This window comes from Podarcis cretensis (genome assembly GCF_951804945.1).
Source record: "Podarcis cretensis genome assembly, chromosome: 2".
Classification (NCBI taxonomy): Eukaryota; Metazoa; Chordata; class Lepidosauria; order Squamata; family Lacertidae; genus Podarcis; species Podarcis cretensis.
The window spans coordinates 15,485,529-15,504,753 of NC_137171.1; the positions used below are offsets into that span (position 1 = coordinate 15,485,529).

Here is a 19,225-nt window from a genome sequence, read left to right on the forward strand (position 1 = left end):
CCTGCAGAGCGTGATGGAGCGATACGCCAGGCTTTCTCTTGACCATCAAGAGCTGGCAGGGACACATGGACTCTAAAGGAATATTCTATCTCCTTGTCTAATTTTTGTTCTTCCGTTCTCCTCCACAGGTGTACACACGCTACGGAAAGTGCTACACATTCAACTCAGGTCAGCCTGACAAGCCACCACGCATCACCAATAAGGGAGGAACGGGGAACGGCTTGGAGATCATGTTGGACATTCAGCAAGATGAGTATCTCCCTGTCTGGGGAGAGACAGGTAAGAGTTACTCCTGGTTTCCCTGACTCTACATTGACTCCTCCCTTATCTATATTTTCCTTTGTGCCACATAACGATTTCTCCTCTTCTGCTGCTGCCTCATCTTCTCAGACCTCTGCCTCCCGCACCGCATCCCTCTTGATGCTTCCTCCCAGAAATACCCCACCCTTTGTTCCAGCTTCCCATTGATCACTCCACATTCTGCCTCCTTGCCCCATTCCTCAACCCAGTGGGTCTCTCTCTGCTTCGTTGCTTTTCTAGACCTGCGCTGACTCCTTAAACCCACACCGCACTTTCTCTCTTCCCTTCCTTTCAGTCACTCCCCCCCCCCCAATTTGTGTCCTATGTGTCTCACCATGGCAACCAGCTGATCATAGCTAGGGAAGGCGATGCCTCTTATCTACAAATAGCACATTGTTCCTTGTAGGGGGAATATGTTGTCAAGGCTACGGTGAGGCGGGGTGGGAAGTGAAGCCTGAATCCCAGGTCAAAGGTCACCATGGATCCCATGGGAGGAGCTTTCTGGGTCCCTGGCTGGGCCTTGATTTCAATAAAGCGGGGTGTTCGAACACAACCCTCTCTGGGAATCTTTCCCTTTGACTTGGAAGACCTTTTCCCCAGCTAATGAATGGATCGGTTCTAGGTGCAGCTAAGAAATGTTCTGGGAAGATTTACTTTTATCTGTATTACTTTATGCATTCCTGGACTCAGCCTTGCTTTTTTAAAAAAATGAAGTGGGGAGGACTGATTTCTGGTTTAAGTCTCCAGATTATTCTGGCTCTGATCACATAAAGCTAAAAATGTACTGTATTTTTCGCTCTATAAAGGACACACTGGACCATAGGAGGAGGAGAACAGGGGGGGGGGAAATTCTCCCCCTCTCTGCTCAGCACCCCTTCAGCGAAGCGGCAGGAGAAACAGAGCCCCTTCCATTTCTCCTCCCGCTTCACTGAAGGGGTGCTGCACACAGAGGGAAAACTGTGCAGCGCCTCTCCAGCAAAGCGAAGCCTGGAGAGCAAGAGGGATCGGTGTGCACCGACCCCTCTCGCTCTCCAGGCTTCAGGCGGGTATCCGCAAGCCTCCGGAGTGTGGGGGGAGCTCTCCCTCTGCGCTTCGGAGGCTTCGCATTGCTATCGCTGAAGCCAAGGAGCCTGCATTCGCTCCATAGGACGCGCACAAATTTCCCCATAATTTTTGAAGGGGGAAAAGTGCGTCTTATAGAGCTAAAAATACGGTAGATGGTATTGATTGATGCAGGGGGTGGGCTGTGAATCAGACAGGGGGGTATTTTCCCTCTTTGGTCCCCATGTATCTCCCTATCGATGCAAGGTAAGGAGAAGGGCCTTCGCTTTCTGGCTCTGAGCTTGAGCCCTGCTGTGATCACCTCAGCCCCCTTTTCTACTCTCCATCTCTCTGTTCTGTAGATGAGACCTCATTTGAAGCTGGGATTAAGGTGCAGATCCACAGCCAGGATGAGCCACCCTGCATTGACCAGCTGGGATTTGGGGTGGCACCTGGATTTCAGACATTTGTCTCTTGCCAGGAACAGCGGGTAAGATGTGAACATTCCCTCCCCTTTCAACCAGCCTCAGATATCTGTACTAGCACATCCCCAAGGTCTAGGCAGCAGGAGAGTAGATTCTATAGCTGTCAACTTACAGATTTGAAAATAAGGGACCAGCAGCCTCGAAAATAAGGGATCAGCCTCGAAAATAAGGGATTTTCAGAGCACAGGTATGTTCACCTTCTGAGCCCCTCCAAGCCAAAGGCAGAAAGCCCAGCCAGCAGCCAAACGAAGCTTCAAGCTGTGGTTCCCACAGCGCAGCAACCCGGCAAAGGGGATGCAGCAAGGAAAACCACCATCACCTCTCTGCTGGGAAGCGCTGAGCAAAGGCGAGTCCCCAGGCAACGCGGCCGATTTGATCGGCACAAGGCATGCAAGCTCCACCCCCCCAGTCAGACTCCTTATTGGGTGAGCAACGCAGCCAAGCAACACAGTTGGAGCCTCCCTCCTCCCTGGCTGGCAGGGAGGGAGGGAGAGGAGCTGCTTCCTTTGAAACCCGGGAAATTTAAGGGACATCATCAATAAGGGACAGCTGTGGGACACAGTGCTGAGATAAGGGACTTTCCTGCCAAATAAGGGACGGTTGACAGCTATGGTAGAATCCCCTCTTCTTTTTCTTGCTGATGACAAAGACAACAGCTGTATTGAATGGATAGTTTAGAGCCAGAAAAACTCCGGAAAGTGAAATCTAGTACAGTCGTACCTTGGAAGTCGAACGGAATCCATTCTGGAAGTCTGTTCAACTTCCAAAATGTTCAGAAACCAAAGCGCGGCTTCTGATTGGATGCAGGAAGCTCCTGCAGCCAATCAGAAGCCATGGAAGCCCCATCGGACATTCGGCTTCCAAAAATAGCTCGCAAACCAGAACAGTCACTTCTGGGTTTGCAGAGTTCGGGAGCCAAAACGTTCGAGAACTAAGCTGCTTGAAAACCAAGCTACAACTGTACTCATTTCATTTATGAATTGCTCCTCATTCATCAGCCGAAAGCAATTTACAATATAATAAAAACATATAGAGAAGTAGTTACAATTGCAAATATAAAAATGCGCTCACGCACAAACAGAGAGCTTAGAATAACAATAGCACATGCACAAAGTTAATTCACATCTAATACAGGTACCAAGTAGGAGAAATAGAATCATAGTGTTGAATAGAATTCAAAGTGTTGGTTCTGACCTTTAAAGCCCTAAACAGCCTCAGCCCAGAATACCAGAAGTAGCGTTTCCACCCCCATCGTTCAGCCCGGACACTGTAGTCCAGCTCCGAGGGCCTTCTGGTGGTTCCCTCCCTGCGAGAAGTGAGGTTACAGGGAACCAGGCAGAGGGCCTTCTCGGTAGTGGCGCCTGCCCTGTGGAATACCCTCCCATCAGATGTCAAGGAAATAAGCAGCTATCTGACTTTTAGAAGACATCTGAAGGCAGCCCTGTTTAGGGAGGTTTTGAATGTTTGATGTTTTGTCTTGATTTTACTAGTCTGCTGAGAACCTCCCGGAGTGGCTGGGGAAAATAATATAATAAAACATTTCATTATTGTTGTTGTTGTTGTTGTTGTTGTTGTTGTTAGAATTGTAGAGCTGGAAGGGACCCTAAGGATCATCTAGCCCAACCCCTCTGCAATGCAGGAATATGCAGCTTGCCCCATATGGGGATTGAACCTGCAATCCTGGCGTTATCAGCACCACGCTCTAACCAACTGAGCTATCAAGCTTGGTCATGCCAAGTACTGGAAGTCCAAAAGGACTTTGGTGTGAAGGGAGTGCCAGCAAATGGTTAGTGACAGTAAGTTGGTAGCAAGGACTTCTGACTTCTACCCTTCTCTGCATGGGAACATCCTCAGTATATAAGCCTACATATTCATTGCTGTGTTTTATTATTGCCCCTGTGTTGTAAGGAAGCTGCTTTCAGAAGCATTTTTGTTGAGAAATGGGTATATAATTATTCTTTAAAATGCGTAACATAAAAAAATAAACCATCCTTTTAACATCAAAGTTTGGGGAGGGCGAAAGGCTCTAAAAGGATAGATTCTAACCACTCTTCCACGCTCAAGTAGTGAATCACAATCATCAGCATGAATAGAGCAGATTTGGTGAGTTATTAATTTCAGCTGGAATATTTAATAACGAAAACTCAGCGGGAGATAATAGAAACTAGGAGGAAATATGTGCTTGAAGACATGGTGGATGTCTTGGGGGGGGAATTGTGTGTGTGTGTTAAAAGCAAAACAAAGAATGCAAACAGACTTTTTTGAGAATGCAAACAGACTTTTTATTTACTTTTTAAAACATTTTTCTGTACCACTTTTCCAGCCCTCTCCAAAGTGCTTGCAGCAATAAGTATTACAATATTACATGACCCAATCCCTTCCAATCTCCAAAAACCCAATGCGCAGGGGAATATGTCACATTAGGGAAGAGGCTAGAGTAGAACCTTTCTCCCTGACACTTGCTTACTTGCAAGTACCGTATTTTTCGCTCTATAAGACACACCAGACCACAAGGCGCACCTAGTTTTTGGAGGAGGAAAACAAGAAAAAAAAATATTCTGAATCTCAGAAGCCAGAACAACAAGAGGGATCGCTGCGCAGTGAAAGCAGCAATCCCTCTTGCTGTTCTGGCTTCTGGGATAGCTGTGCAGCCTGCATTCACTCCATAAGACGCACACACATTTCCCCTTACTTTTTAGGAGGGAAAAAGTGAGTCTTATAAAGCAAAAAATACAGCCAATTGGCATAGCCATTAGAGCAGGGGTCAGCAAGATTTACCTTGCCTGGGGCGGTTCACTCTAGCGGATCCCTCCGTGGGCCAGAGCGCACACACCTGCAATTTCTGGCGTCTGCGCAGACGCAATTTCCAGCACCATGGAAGCGAGTCCCCATGCTGTGCTGCACCAGTTTAGCGCAGCACGTGGGGACTCGACGAGCAGGCAGCTTGGTTTGGGGGCAACTCGTGGGCCACTTAAATGACCCCTGTGAGCCGCTTATGGAGGGTTCAGCTTGGACTCACCCGCAAAGTCTACCAGGTGACTTTGAGCAGATTGCTACCTCTCAGCCCAACTTCACAAGATAGTTGCACAAGATAAATAAATGGGGAGAGATCCATTTATGCTAACCTGAGTTCTTTGGGTGAAGAGCAGGATAAAGATGCCACCTGAATAAATAACATGAAAATGAAATATCTGCCCACTGCTTTTCAACCTGTCTGAACTAGCATTTCCACTTTCAAAGAGTTTGTGATCACGGGAGAGGATTCAAACATGAGATCTCACTCCTGTAATCCTGTGTTACAGTAATAGGAGGGTTGTAACATGTGCCTTTTTGTTCTAGCTTGAATCAGCTCTGGCACAGTGTGATATCTTCTTGTGAGAGCAAGAGTTGTGATAGGCCCGTATTTTCTGGCATCTGGCCTTCTGCTTGTTCACATGGCCTTTGCATTCAGCCCACACTGGTTTCCTGCCTGTCGACATTGCAGGTGCAATTGTGGAGCCAAGGCAGCAGAGGCAGATATCGTTTGAATACAAGTTCCATCGACCCCAGCCACAAGGGTAGGCAAGGCCAAATTTGGCCGTCCAGATGTTTTGGGACTACAAATCCCATCATCCCTAGATAACAGGACCAGTGGTCAGGGATGGTGGGAATTGTAGTCTCAAAACATCTGGAGGGCCAAGTTTGGCCATGCCTGCACTAGGGCAAATAGACCTGGGTGATGGGAACTGTAGTCCATGTTGACCACACTTCCTCTGTTTGTGAAAGTGGGAGAGGAAGGATGAGGTCTGATGAGGCCCTGCTGAAGCACTGTGTAGTGCCATTCTCAGCCCCTCTTCGCCCATTCTCCGTGCAGCTCATCTACCTTCCTCCACCTTGGGGTGACTGCAAGTCGGTGACCATGGAATCTGAATTCTACGATACCTACAGCATTGCAGCCTGCCGCATCGACTGTGAGACCCGCTACCTGGTGGAGAACTGCAACTGCCGCATGGTGCACATGCCTGGTAAGATGGAGCGATGGAGCCGGTGGCAGAGCAAAGGGTGGAGGCCACAACAATTGCACAGAAAGATTTAAAAGAAGCCTTCTGGATAATACTTTGAAAGATCAGGATTCCCCTGCTTACCTACGAGAGCATAGTTCCTCATGAATAGGCACACTGGTCTGGTGGTGCTCTGGCATGCCATGTGTACTTGTGAGTTAGCACAGTGGCGTAGCAGGGAGGGCACAGGGGTGGTGGCCCGGGGCACAAAATTCTTAAGGGTGCAACCCATGCTACACCACTGGGCTGCAGCAGTCCTGAAGGTGCCGCGAAACTGGCCCTGTAATGCACGGAGCAAGCGTTTCCAAGCACAATTCAAAGTGTTGGTGCTGACCTTGAAAGCCCTAAACAGCCTCAGTCCAGTATACCTGAAGGAGCGTCTCCACCCCATCGTTCAACCCGGACACTGAAGTCCAGCTGCAAGGGCCTTCTGGAGGTTCCTTCACTGCCAGACGTGAGGGTATTGCTTCCTGAATTGTAGAATATTTTCAAGCCTTTGCAAAATCAAAGTTTTCGGGGCTGCTGAAAATGTTTATGAAAAGCCCCCCCCCTTTTGGTTCAAGCTTAATTATAACTATTATAGCTGTTCCCTAATTGCAGCCACTCCCATTCTGTATACTGAGTGCATCCTTTAACACAACCCAGCGCTCCCTCAACCAGCCCACCTTGGTCTGTATTCAATCTTTCCTGTTAAGCAGAAATCCTTGTCAAGGGATGCAATTAGCATAATAAATATGAATTAATTATTCCAGTCAGTTGCATCTCCTGGGGAGATGAGGGCAGGCAAAATAATAGTGCAGATGTATGAGGAGAAAGAGAGGGAAGAGTTGTTGTTTTTTTCCAAAGGCAGGCTGATCCTGTCAAATGGTATTCAGATTTCTGGAGAAGGAGATGGAATCAGGATTTGAGATCAGCAGCAGAGACTTATATCCAGCTTTGCTTATGTAATGACTGCTTTGGTTTTTGTTTGGTTTTTTAGTTTGGTTTTTTTTTTCTTTTTTCCTTTATCAGGTCTCTGTCTTACAAGGTCTCTGAGAACCCTGAATGCAACTAGAGATACAAAGGAAATGTACAGTCATACCTCGGGTTACAACCGCTTCAGGTTGCGTTTTTTCGGGTTGCGGACTACCGAAACCCAGAAGTACCATAACAGGTTACTTCCGGGTTTTGGCGGTCACGCATGTGCAGAAGCGCTAAATCTCAACCCGCGTGTATGCAGACGCGCAGACACAGGTTGCAAACATTGCGGGTTGCGAACATGCATCCCGCATGGATGACGTTCGCAAGCCGAGTGTCCACTGTCTCTTTTAGGACTATGTTTTCACTAACTGTACAGTGGTGCCTCGCAAGATGAAATCAATCCGTTCCGTGAGGCTCTTCATATAGCGGTTTTTTCGTCTTGCGAAGCAAGCCCATTGACAGCTTAGCGCTATTAGCGGTTTAGCGGCTTTTAGCGATCAGCTGTTAAGCGGCTTATCAGCAGATCAGCTGATAAGCGGCTTAGCGGCTTAGGAAAGGGGGGGGGGGAAAACCCCACAGGAACTTGCAAGACATTTTCGTCTTGCCTAGAAAGCCCATAGGGAAATTCGTTTTGCAAAGCGCCTCCAAAACGGAAAACCGTTTTGTCTAGCGGGTTTTCCGTCTTGCGAGGCGTTCGTCTTGCGGGGCACCACTGTACTGTGTTTTGCTTGCTACACGGCCCGATTCACACACAGCATGAAGCCAAACCTAGCCAGACAGAACAAGCATGAGGATCCCCAGAGCGAAAATCATGGCTGCTTTGCTCCTCAGTTCTACTGCTGCCACTGCACAATCCAAGACCAAGCCATAGTTTGGCTTAATATTACGTGCAAACCCAGACTCATGGTTTGTATCACTCCCAAGTCCCAACAAACCATGAGCTGTAACCAAGGTTTATTCTTGATTTCCCGCTTGTGGTTTGTTCACATATAGTGCTAAGCCAAACCATGACAAGCTCTGGGTAGTGTGGCAGCAACAGGACCATGGGAGGAGTGAAGTGGACTTAATTTTTGCTAAAGGTGCCCACACTCTTGGCTTGGCTTAGTGTTGATGTGAGAACAAGACCACTCTGTGGGCAGGGCTTAACAAAACCCGACCTGTTAACTCTCTGGCCAAGGCTTCGGCAGTTTTTACAGATATGATTCCTAGGGAATTCAGCTTTTGAATCTTTACCCCTAATGGAGAAAATCCCCTCTCCCCACACATAGAAAGCTAGCATGTCAAGGGAAAAGGCTCAGCCCCACCCTTCCTTTTGACTTGCTGTATTTCTATCAGCAGCGGATGCTCTCCACACAGGAATTAGGAATGATACCAGCTTCTAACCACAAAAGATTACAGTCATACCTCATGTTACGTCCGCTTCATGTTATGTTCTTTCAGGTTACGTCCCGCGGTGACCCGGAAGTACCGGAAAGGGTTACTTCCGGGTTTCGCCGCTCGCGCATGCACAGAAGCACAAAGTGACGTCACGCGCATGTGCAGAAGCGGTGAATCGCAACCCGTGCATGCACAGACGCGCCGCTGCAGGTTGCGTTCTTTTCATGTTGCGAAAAGGGCTCCGGAACGGATCCCGTTCACAACCAGAGGTACCACTGTAATGAGGAATACAAGATGTTCCAGCTGACTCAGAGCTCAGCTTCTTAAGAGGGGGCAGGGAGCTGAAATGTCCTTCCCTCGCTGTGTAGGAGACACTTCTGCATCGAAAAGCCACTAGAGAAAACCATGGAGCTTATCTACCTTGCATGCAAAGGCATAACAAGGTTAATCATCTGGGCAACTCAACCAGGGAAATGCCAGCTCTAAAAAGACGCAGTCGGCTTCCTTAGCAGTGAAAGTGGACAGAACAAAGGAGAGAGGTGGGGGACGCAGCATCTCTTGGAGTTTAAGGATCGCCTGGTGCAGAGAAGCCACAACCCCTTTATCACAAAACTGCAGCAATTTAAACATGAAGGTTGCCCCCTCCTCTTTCAGTTCACATTTATGGGTAGAATGAGGAGTCCCATTTGCACTCATGCAAAGCAGAGAGATGTGTGGGCTTTGCAGAACATTGCAAATTCCCCTCCCTGGTTAAAATTCACTGCTTGTGAATGCAGGAGGTCAGAATAGAGTCTCACCGTGATATGTAACTTTGTGGTGTGATTTGCTTGCTTTTCTGTTTCCCTGCAGGTGATGCTCCCTACTGCACACCTGAGCAATACAAGGAGTGTGCAGACCCCGCTCTTGGTAAGCAGATGGGCGGCATATCAATTATAAAAATATGATGATCTGATGATGGTGTCTCTGTGGACATAGACATAGGGTAACTGTGCCCCTGAAGGACCAGTGCACAGCCTGGGAGTCATTTTGGATTCACAGCTGTCCATGGAGGTGCAAGTCAATTCTGTGTCCAGGGCAGCTGTCTACCAGCTCCATCTGGTATGCAGGCTGAGACCCTACCTGCCTGCAGACTGTCTTGCCAGAGTGGTGCATGCTCTGGTTATCTCCCGCTTGGACTATTGCAATGCGCTCTACGTGGGGCTACCTTTGAAAGTGACTTGAAAACTACAACTAATCCAGAATGCAGCAGCTAGACTGGTGGCTGGGAGCAGCTGCCGAGACCACATAACACCTCTCCTAAAAGACCTACGTTGGCTCCCAGTACGTTTTTCAGCACAATTCAAAGTGTTGGTGCTAACCTATAAAGCCCTGAACGGCCTCGGTCCTGTATACCTGAAGGAGCGTCTCCACCCCCATTGTTCAGCCCGGAAACTATGGTCCAGCACTGAGGGCCTTCTGGTGGTTCCCTCCCTGTGAGAAGTGAGGTTACAGGGAACCAGGCAGAGGGCCTTCTGGATAGTGGCGCCTGCCCTGTAGAACACCCTCCCATCAGATGTCGAGGAAATAAACAACTACCGGTATCTGACTTTTAGAAGACATCTGAAGGCAGCCCTGTTTAGGGAAGTTTTGAATGTTTGATGTTTTATCATGTTTTTAATATTCTGTTGGGAGCCACCCAGAGTGGTTGGGGAAATGAATGAATGACTAATAATAATAATAATAATAATAATAATAATAATAATAATTTTTATTTGTATCCCGCTCTCCCCAGCCAAAGCCAGGCTCAGAGCGGCTAACATCATATAAATAAGACAATATGCATAATACAATATACAATATGCAAATAAAATAACATTCAACATTCATTAAAATAATATAGAATAATATTAAATATCAGCATTTCAAAATTAAACAGAAATCCACTCAACAATTACAATAAGTAATTTCTAAACTCCAATCAATAAAACAACAGCAAACCACAGTGCACAACATAATACAATACAAAATAAGAAGCAGAGACTGGAGGGTGGGGCAAGGCAGGTGGAAGGAGGCCTTGCCTGATGGAGTCTCCCCCCTCACAGTTCTTCCTCCAGGCACAGCTTCCTTACGAGGAGACCCAGGGCCGGAGGGTGGGGCAATACCTGTCCCTGGTTGGAAGACCCTTAGAGTCACATAGATGGACCCTTTCAGATTCTAAAGGAAGAGCTTAACGCAAGTGCAGTAATCCCTATCTCTTTCCCCAAATCACTCTTGTTTCAAACTGACATCTGCTTCTCCTTCCCTGTTCCCACAGACTTCTTAGTGGAGAAGGACAACGACTACTGTGTGTGTGAGATGCCTTGCAATGTCACCCGCTATGGCAAGGAGCTCTCCATGGTCAAGATTCCCAGTAAGGCATCAGCCAAGTACCTGGCCAAGAAATACAACAAGAGCGAGCAGTATATTGGGTGAGTGCTGCCACCTGACGCAGCCTTGGACACCACCGCCTGTCGAATCCGCTTGCCATCATTATTTCTGCGCCCTGCGCTCGAGCAAGGGAGGTCAAGCCCAAACAGCAAGCTTGGGGCATTGCTGAGTACTTAGGAGATATGGGGCACAGACCCATGATGCAAATTTCCTGGTGCAAACTTAGGTCTACGGGTGCAAATTTGCGTCTCTTCTCCAAAGTTACAAAGGTGGGAATCCCCAAAGCGCTGTGTTTTGCAGCATGCCCAAGAGCCCTGAAAGCAAAGTTTTGTTTGCCATGGAGGAATTTTTTAAAAGGCCATTTCAGTCAAGCCACACCTAGTTCCCCAACATGTGTGGCATCAGATGAGGGGCAGGTGAAGATACAGCTCCCTGCCAAAATAAGGGTTTCCAGACAATAACCCTCCAAAGCATGGGTAGGCAAACTAAGGCCCGGGGGCCGGATCTGGCCCATTCGCCTTCTCAATCCAGCCCGCAGACGGTCCAGGAATCAGCATGTTTTTACATGAGTAGAATGTGCCCTTTTATTTAAAATGCACCTCTGGGTTGTTTGTGGGGCCTGCCTGGTGTTTTTACATGAGTAGAATGTGTCATTTTATTTAAAATGCATCTCTGGGTTATTTGTGGGGCATAGGAATTTGTTCATTTTTTTCCCCCTTCAAAATATAGTCCGGGCCCCCACAAGGTCTGAGGGACAGTAGACCGGCCCCCAGCTGAAAAAGTTTGCTGGCCCTTGTTCCAAAGCCTCTCTGCCGTAGTCCTTACAGTCTAATTTCAATCTGTGTGCTGTTAAAATGGCCCGGGGCAGTGTTAGGGGGGAATCTAAAGATACGGTCCACCAGCTGGAAAGGTAATCCTATTCTGTCCTACAGAGGGTCTCTGTTTCTTGAAGGCTGAGCGCCTTAGGTTGGTACCAGCTACATCCCTAAATCTTGGGTCCAGGCAGGTAAGTGCCTATGCTGGTGCTAGGCATTATTTATAAAGCTGGTTGAGGGTAGATACTTTGGTCACTGCCAGGCAGATGCTTGTTTTAGAAGCTTGTAATCACTTCGCTTCCTCCCATACAGGGAGAACATCCTGGTACTGGACATTTTCTTTGAAGCTCTGAACTATGAGACCATTGAACAGAAAAAAGCATACGAAGTGGCTGGACTTCTGGGTGAGATTATCTTCTTCTTTTGAGGGTGGGGACAGCAATGGATGCACACCTCCTAATTTCTCTTACTCCTTTGGGGTGACTTTGGTGCCTGTCTATAGTCCTCAAAATGCACATGTAATCGGAGCTTGCCATTCTACAGTTGTGCAGAAAACAACAACCCAAGTCCAGAATGCCAGAATGGGGGAATCCCAACGTTCCTTTCCCACCTCCAAGTAAATTTACAATGCTTAAGTCTGCTCCATTAATGGAGGCTGGTCCATTAGGGCAACTGGGCCCTGCCCCACCAACCTCAGTCTCCCCCTAGCCACCGCCACCCCACATACCTGTCTTTCTTACTTACAGACAGCCCAGAGCTTCCTCCTCCTAAGTCTTGGTGTCGCCCCATTGTGGAACTCAACAGGGAGCAGGAGGGGACCAAACTAGAATTATTTCGTTCAGTCTGTCATGGGCTCAGACTCTGCCTACTGTCTGGGCTTCCCACTTTCCTCCCTACCAGACTAGTGGGCACCAGCCACCCACATTTAAGGCTGCAAATATAGGTGTTAGCAATCGCCTGGTGACATCAGAAACAAGTGGAGAAGGAGAGTGGCAAACTAGGATTGCCAAAGTGTGGTTTGAACAAGACTCGGCCGGTGGATGGAGCCAAGCATGGCTTTTGACTTTTTTAGCGAGTGGGGCCTTGCCATTTGGGGAAAAGCAGGAGAGGTTTGGACAAAAAGGAGGTTGGGGCACATGTTGGCATGTCAGAGAACAATCCAATGGACCAGGCTGGGGAGTTCAGCAAAAATATTTAAAACAGGCTCATTTGAGAGGAATGGCAGGAGATATACAGTCATACCTCAAGTTACAGATGCTTCAGGTCGCATTTTTTCAGGTTACAGACCACCGAAACCCGGAAGTACCGGAATGGGTTACTTCCAGGTTTCGGCAGTTGCACATGCGCAGAAGCACTAAATCGCGCTTTGTGCATGCACAGAAGTGCCAAATCACAACCCGTGCGTGCGCAGACGCGCAGCTGCGGGTTGCGAACATGCATTTGCAACCCGAGTATCCATCCAAACACCTGATTTATTCTGCAAAGTACCTGATAAATACCAATCCTAAGGCAGGCAAGTCAAGTAAAATGTCAAACAAATGGCATCCCTGTCTCCAGACCCACAGTACTGTGGCCCATGTTTCATTAGCCCCAAAATGGAAAATGAGCCTAGTCCCATCTAAAGAAGAATGGCAATTTAAACTGATGGAATATGTGCTGCTTGCGGACCTAACATATAGAATAAGAGAACAAGATGAACATACGTTTAAAGAAGAAGATTGGAAAATGTTTATTGAATATATGGGGGGAAATGTGTATATTTGAAAACATGGGCAGCATTAAGTTAAAATCAACAGTTTTGATGGCTGTAATAATGGAATACTGAATAGTTTAGTTTATTTAAAATATGCGGGGATTTATGTTATGCAAAAGGGACGCGGGTGGTGCTGTGGGTTAAACCACAGAGCCTAGGACTTGCCGATCAGAAGGTCAGCGGTTCGAATCCCCGCGGCGGGGTGAGCTCCCGTTGCTCGGTCCCTGCTCCTGCCAACCTAGCAGTTCGAAAGCACGTCAAAGTGCAAGTAGATAAATAGGTACCACTCTGGCAGGAAGGTAAACGACGTTTCCGTGCACTGCTCTGGTTCGCCAGAAGCAGTTTAATCATGCTGGCCACATGACCCGGAAGCATGACCCGGAATGGTCAAGGATCCCTTTACCTTTATGTTATGCAAAATGAACCATGGAACCATGGAAAGAGAAGAAGGGATGTCATTGATACTTTAAGGTTGTTTAAATGAATATTCTAAAATGTAAAACAGAAAATTATGGGGGGAGGGGAAATCCTCTCTCCAGACCACATTGGGCTTCTTAAACCACCATGTCCCTGCCGACCTCCCCTGCCAGCATAGATTCGACCAACCAAGTCTGGAGAGCTGAGTGTTGAGATTAGGGAACCAGAGAAATGTGCCCCAATCTCAGTACCTGATTATTGCTCCCCTCTCCTCTTGCCTGCAGGTGACATCGGGGGACAGATGGGGCTGTTCATTGGAGCCAGCCTGTTAACTGTGCTGGAGTTATTTGACTACGCCTACGAAGTGAGTTTGGCTCCCTGGAGCATGATGGGGAACGGGGTACAGATCTGGTTACCGTCTAGAGAATCTTTTCAAAGGCACACAAAGCCTTTCCACTGCTAGAACAAGGCCTGGATGGGAGACTATATGGGAGGTGCTCTGAGCTCTTAGGGAGGTGGAAAGTGGTCTAAATCTAATGATGTGTTGTGGCAGTAGGAAAATGCCCCTTCCTCACAGTTGCAAATGCATATTTATTTGGGGTTCTCAGCCATCTAAGCTAAGGCAGTCTTGCAGGGCTACCTACCCGTTGCAGCCTGAAAACCACATTCCCCCAATCCGTGGCCAATCCTTTGGGGACCATATGCCACCAGTGGGCATGGTCAGAAATAGGTGTGGCCAGCCACGCACTCACACGCATGCTCACACACACACAATTGAGCTAATGCATGCAGATCAGCTAAGGAGAGAGGATTGTCCGCTCCCCTTCATACATCAAACAAGGAATCTGATGATCAGGGAGGAAGAAGAGTTTGAAGATTTTGGATTTGATATCCCACTTTATCACTACCCGAAGGAGTCTCAAAGCTTCTAACATTCTCCTTTCCCTTCCTTCCCCACAACAAACACTCTGTGAGGTGAGTGGGGCTGAGAGACTTCAGAGAAGGGTGACTGGCCCAAGGTCACCCAGCAGCTGCATGTGGAGGAGCGGGGAAGCGAACCCAGTTCCCCAGATTACGAATCTACCGCTCTTAACCACTACACCACACTGCTGATTTGTGTCTCCACCAGGGCCATAGGCTCTGCTCAATCCCATGCTGTATTTTAATCTTCCCCTGCTGAAATTGGTGGGGTCTTTGGGGGACAAAAAAAATGTGCAGGGCTAAATTGGACCGCTGAATTGAGGGTTAGCTACCGCTGCATTATAGCGTCTCCCACAAGGTTTTCCCAGCACCAAGATGCTGATGGTCCCAATCTTTGCCTCCTTTACCGTTGTGTAGACATGCTCATAGCAGCTAACGGAGCACCCTCACCTTCCCTCCATTTTCCTCTCCGCTGCTCTGAGCCACCAGCCACAGTCTTAAGTGACAAAACGGCATGGCCGTTTTGCAAATGGTTTACATGAAACCGACAGCCTTCCTCCTCACTTCCATCTCTAGATTATCAAGTTCCGCTTCTTTCGCCGCGGCAAATGCCAGAAGAAACACAAAAGCAACAACAGCGACAAAGGGGTAGCCCTGAGTCTGGATGATGTGAAACGCCACGTGAGTGTCTAAGCTATTTGCCACATTGTGCCGTGCATTCCCATGTCGCGTGACATTGCTCCCCCCGCCCCCCTCCGTTTCCACTAGCAATGTAACTGATTATATCATGCTCATACCACTTTAACTATCCCAATTAACCGCAACAAATTTTGGGACTTGCAGTTTGGAGAAGCGCCTGCCACTTCTTTACAAAGGATCCCTTACCAGCACCACACAGACACATACACATAGGGACGCGGGTGGCGCTGTGGGCTAAACCACTGAGCCTCTTGGGCTTGCCCATCAGAAGGTTGGTAGTTCGAATCCCAGCGACGGGGTGAGCTCCCATTGCTCTTTCCCAGCTCCTGCCAACCTAGCAGTCCGAAAGCACGCCAGTGCAAGTAGATAAATAGGTACCACTGTGGTGGGAAGGTAAACAGCATTTCCATGCACCCTGGTTTCCGTCACGGTGTCCCGTTGCGCCAGTTTAGTCCTGCTGCCCACATGACCCAGAAAGCTGTCTGTGGACAAATGTCGGCTCCCTCAGCCTGAAGCAAGATGAGCGCCACAACCCCATAGTCGCCTTTGACTGGACTTAACCGTCCAGGGGTCCTTTACCTTTACACACATATGCACAACTACAGCTCCCAAGATGCCCTGGCAAGAGGGAATCACTGTTATTTACAACTGTAGGATTAAATAAGCTTTCTCCAGTCTGGTGCCCCCACCATGCCGACTGGGACTAATGGAACTTGTAGCCCCAAACATCTGGAAGACACCAGGATAGGTTAAGAATATAGCAAACTATTGTAATTCTATAGTATAATGCCAAATCACTGTTAAATTAGTTTTCAGCATAGAGATCCCCCAAGAGTGGATTCAGAAAAATGAGCGGCAGCCACTTAAAAGCTTATCGCACAATGAAGTAGTCATTCTGTAGCCTCCAGTCTCATGGCACAATGCAACATAACCATCCCTTTGCACCGCCTTTGAAAATTTTGGAACCGAGAAAGTTTTGATACTAAGCATAGCTGTTGAGTCAAAGGTTACATATGATAGTCATCTCCCTATGCGGGTGCACACACCAAATGTGACCTTTTTCAGTGACTGTTCCCTGGATCCTGATCTTATGAAGTAGGTTAGGCTGAGAGACAGTGACTGGCCCAAGGTCACCCAGTGAGCTTCATGGTTCAGCGGGGCTTCGAACCCTGGTCTCCCGGGTCACCGTCCAGCACTCAAACCTGGACGCCACACTGCTTGAAGGTCCCCAAATCCTGGAACTGCACACGCCACCCCATTCATTATCATTTCATGTTTACGGTGCTAATTGCAATGCCCACTGTGTTCCTCTCTCCTCTCCCCCCGCTGCAAACCCAGAATCCGTGCGAGAGCATCCGAGGCCACCCAGCGGGCATGACGTACGCGGCCAACATCCTACCTCACCATTCGGCCCGGGGAACGTTTGAGGACTTTACTTGCTAACTGACCACTGGATGTACAACTAACACTACCAAAGGGAAGGACCTTCGCTGAGCAGCCCTGGCCCAGCCCACGAACCTGCCAACTGACTCGTCAGGGCCTCTATCTCAAGACTCCCAGGGGGAGGCAAGCTGGATCCGGCCTCTCCTCAACCCATCCGCCCCAGGCCAAGGCAGTGATACGCACACGGAGCAAACTGGACAGAGGGGTGGGGGCGGGGTGGGGGTTATCTGTTCTACCAGGTCCACACCAGTTTCTGCTCTTGTCCCTGTCAATGCTCTTGGACTCTTAACTCGACAGAAGAGCTGCCAAGTGGAGGAGAGGATACCGCCTTCTCCAGTCCACATGCGGAGAAGTCTTGACTGCCTTTGTGCCCCCCCTTTGGCCTCCACGCTGCCCCATGCCTTGTTGGTGTCCGCCACTTTGCGTGAAGGCCCTTTTTTTCTTTCAACGTCGATGCCAAGAAGAACCTACAGGAGTGCCAGCCAAACTGTTCCCCCGCAGCATTCGGTTTCATAAGGGCCCCTTGCCGTATCCAAAGGAGGTGCTACATCAATTCCATTCCCTCTCTCCCACCGTCATCTGTATCACCACCTTGCTGTGTGTTGTGGGGCTTTCCCTGTAGCAAGACCGTAACTGAACTGTGAGGGCCCACCTGAATATCACCCAACTACCTGATTCCCTTTTGCTCCAGCCTGGTCTGGGTCTCAGCCTTGTTCACCCCCCCAAGAGAGGCAGAGGAATGATTGGCAGATGAGCTGTTCCAAAGTTCAAAACATTGGTGTTACTAAGAGCTGCCCTGGGCCCCTTCTGTGCATGTTCTTAGGGGTTATGTGAAAAGTAAGGTTCAGAGAAAAGTCTGCCGTTTCTCAGTAGGGTACAAAACCAGATTGCTTTCAAATGAGCCTCACTTGAGGGTTCTGCAGCTTCTGAAAGGAGAAGATGCAAGCAGCCTACCCTCTGCTGAATTTGACCCTGGGTTTCCTCTCCCCTACCTTCTACAGAGGCATGGCAACTTACAGCCCAGTCCTACAGGCAGAAGGGACACAGCATCATTTCTTTGGCTGTGCAGATGTGTAAGGGTAACCAATGCCAGTTCCTGCCTCAGCACCACACTACTAAAGGACAGAAAGGACCTGCCTGTAGGCTAGTGACAATGATAGCTCCGCTTTGGTGCAACGCAGAAAACCTGTTGCCCCTTAATTTCTACAGGCATTTGGCAGACATAACCCATCCTAACGTTCAGCCAAGAGTTTGCCAACAGTCACGGGCAGAGGAACATACCACCATCAAAAACGCATAGAGGGCCTCCAGGCAATTGCATGCTAATGGTGTAAAACATTTTTATTTTGGGTTTTTTAATGTTTGCTCTAACGCATCGTCAGCATAGACAGGAATAAAAATCAGCTCAGGGGAGTGAAGATGACAGTCTTGGAAGTCTTAACAAGCAAGGCCTCCTGGATTTACCCAGTGCAGGAGATTTGCAGAATCCCACCACCATGTCCTGTTTTGGAACAACTGTGTTACAACCACCTGATTGTACAACAAGGAGGTCACCAAGATCCTTTGGGAGGGAGCTTTCCCAAGTTGGGAGGGTCAACAATGCCTTATGAAGAACGGCTAAGGGAGCTGGGCATGTTTAGCCTGGAGAAGAGGAGGTTAAGGGGTGATATGATAGCCATGTTCAAATATATAAAAGGATGTCACATAGAGGAGGGAGAAAGGTTGTTTTCTGCTGCTCCAGAGAAGCGGACACGGAGCAATGGTTCCAAACTACAAGAAAGAAGATTCCACCTAAACATTAGGAAGAACTTCCTGACAGTAAGAGCTGTTTGACAGTGGAATTTGCTGCCAAGGAGTGTGGTGGAGTCTCCTTCTTTGGAGGTCTTTAAGCAGAGGCTTGACAACCATATGTCAGGAGTGCTCTGATGGTGTTTCCTGCTTGGCAGGGGGTTGGACTCGATGGCCCTTGTGGTCTCTTCCAACTCTATGATTCTATGATTCTAAGTACCATGCAGGTGGGGGGGGGGGAGGATTAGGCAGAGTGGTTTGGGCTTCCTTATATACTGATTCAGCTGCCCACACAACCTGTTCACAGTGCCCATCCTGAGAAGACAAGAGCGGTGGTGAAAAACTATCATGATGAAGAGGGGATGACCTCTTCACAAAAGGGGCTCCTACCTGCTCCTGATTCCTGCTATAGCTCAGTGGCAGATCATCTGCTTGGCATGCAGAAGGCTCCAGGTTTGATTCCTGGCACCCCCCAAGTGCTCTTGGGAGAGCCCCTTGCCTGAAACCCTGGAAGAGTCCCTGGCGTTCAGTTTTGACAGTCCCATTGAAAACCACCTTCAGAAAAGCCCAGGTTTGTTATCCAGAGATTGCCCAATCAACTGCTCAGCCAAACAGAGGGACTGACATTGGTGGAGAGGGTTGGCCAGAATTTGGTTTTGCAGAATGAATCTGGCAAGCACGTCTGCCCAGCTTTGTCCTGAGAGAAGGTGCATGTGTGAATCACTCCTGGTCTCTTTGGGAGGAGAGAAAGGTCCATAAGAATTTTGCATTGAGCTGTAC

General features: G+C 48.5%; 1 protein-coding gene across 4 annotated transcripts in view; it reads left to right on the plus strand.

Moving 5' to 3' along the window:
- Positions 1-18,248, plus strand: part of ASIC1 (acid sensing ion channel subunit 1) — a 220,945-nt gene extending 202,697 nt beyond the window's left edge. For all 4 annotated transcript variants that reach the window (XM_079966392.1, XM_079966390.1, XM_079966391.1 and 1 more), the window contains 9 exons: positions 129-279; positions 1,704-1,831; positions 5,680-5,830; positions 9,053-9,109; positions 10,497-10,650; positions 11,737-11,828; positions 13,879-13,958; positions 15,092-15,196; positions 16,553-18,248. In XM_079966392.1, the coding sequence (XP_079822518.1) occupies positions 129-279; positions 1,704-1,831; positions 5,680-5,830; positions 9,053-9,109; positions 10,497-10,650; positions 11,737-11,828; positions 13,879-13,958; positions 15,092-15,196; positions 16,553-16,657 (1,023 nt within the window). In that variant the 3' untranslated portion in view covers positions 16,658-18,248. The remainder of the gene's footprint in view (positions 1-128; positions 280-1,703; positions 1,832-5,679; positions 5,831-9,052; positions 9,110-10,496; positions 10,651-11,736; positions 11,829-13,878; positions 13,959-15,091; positions 15,197-16,552) is intronic.
- The last annotated feature ends 977 nt before the right edge of the window (positions 18,249-19,225 follow it).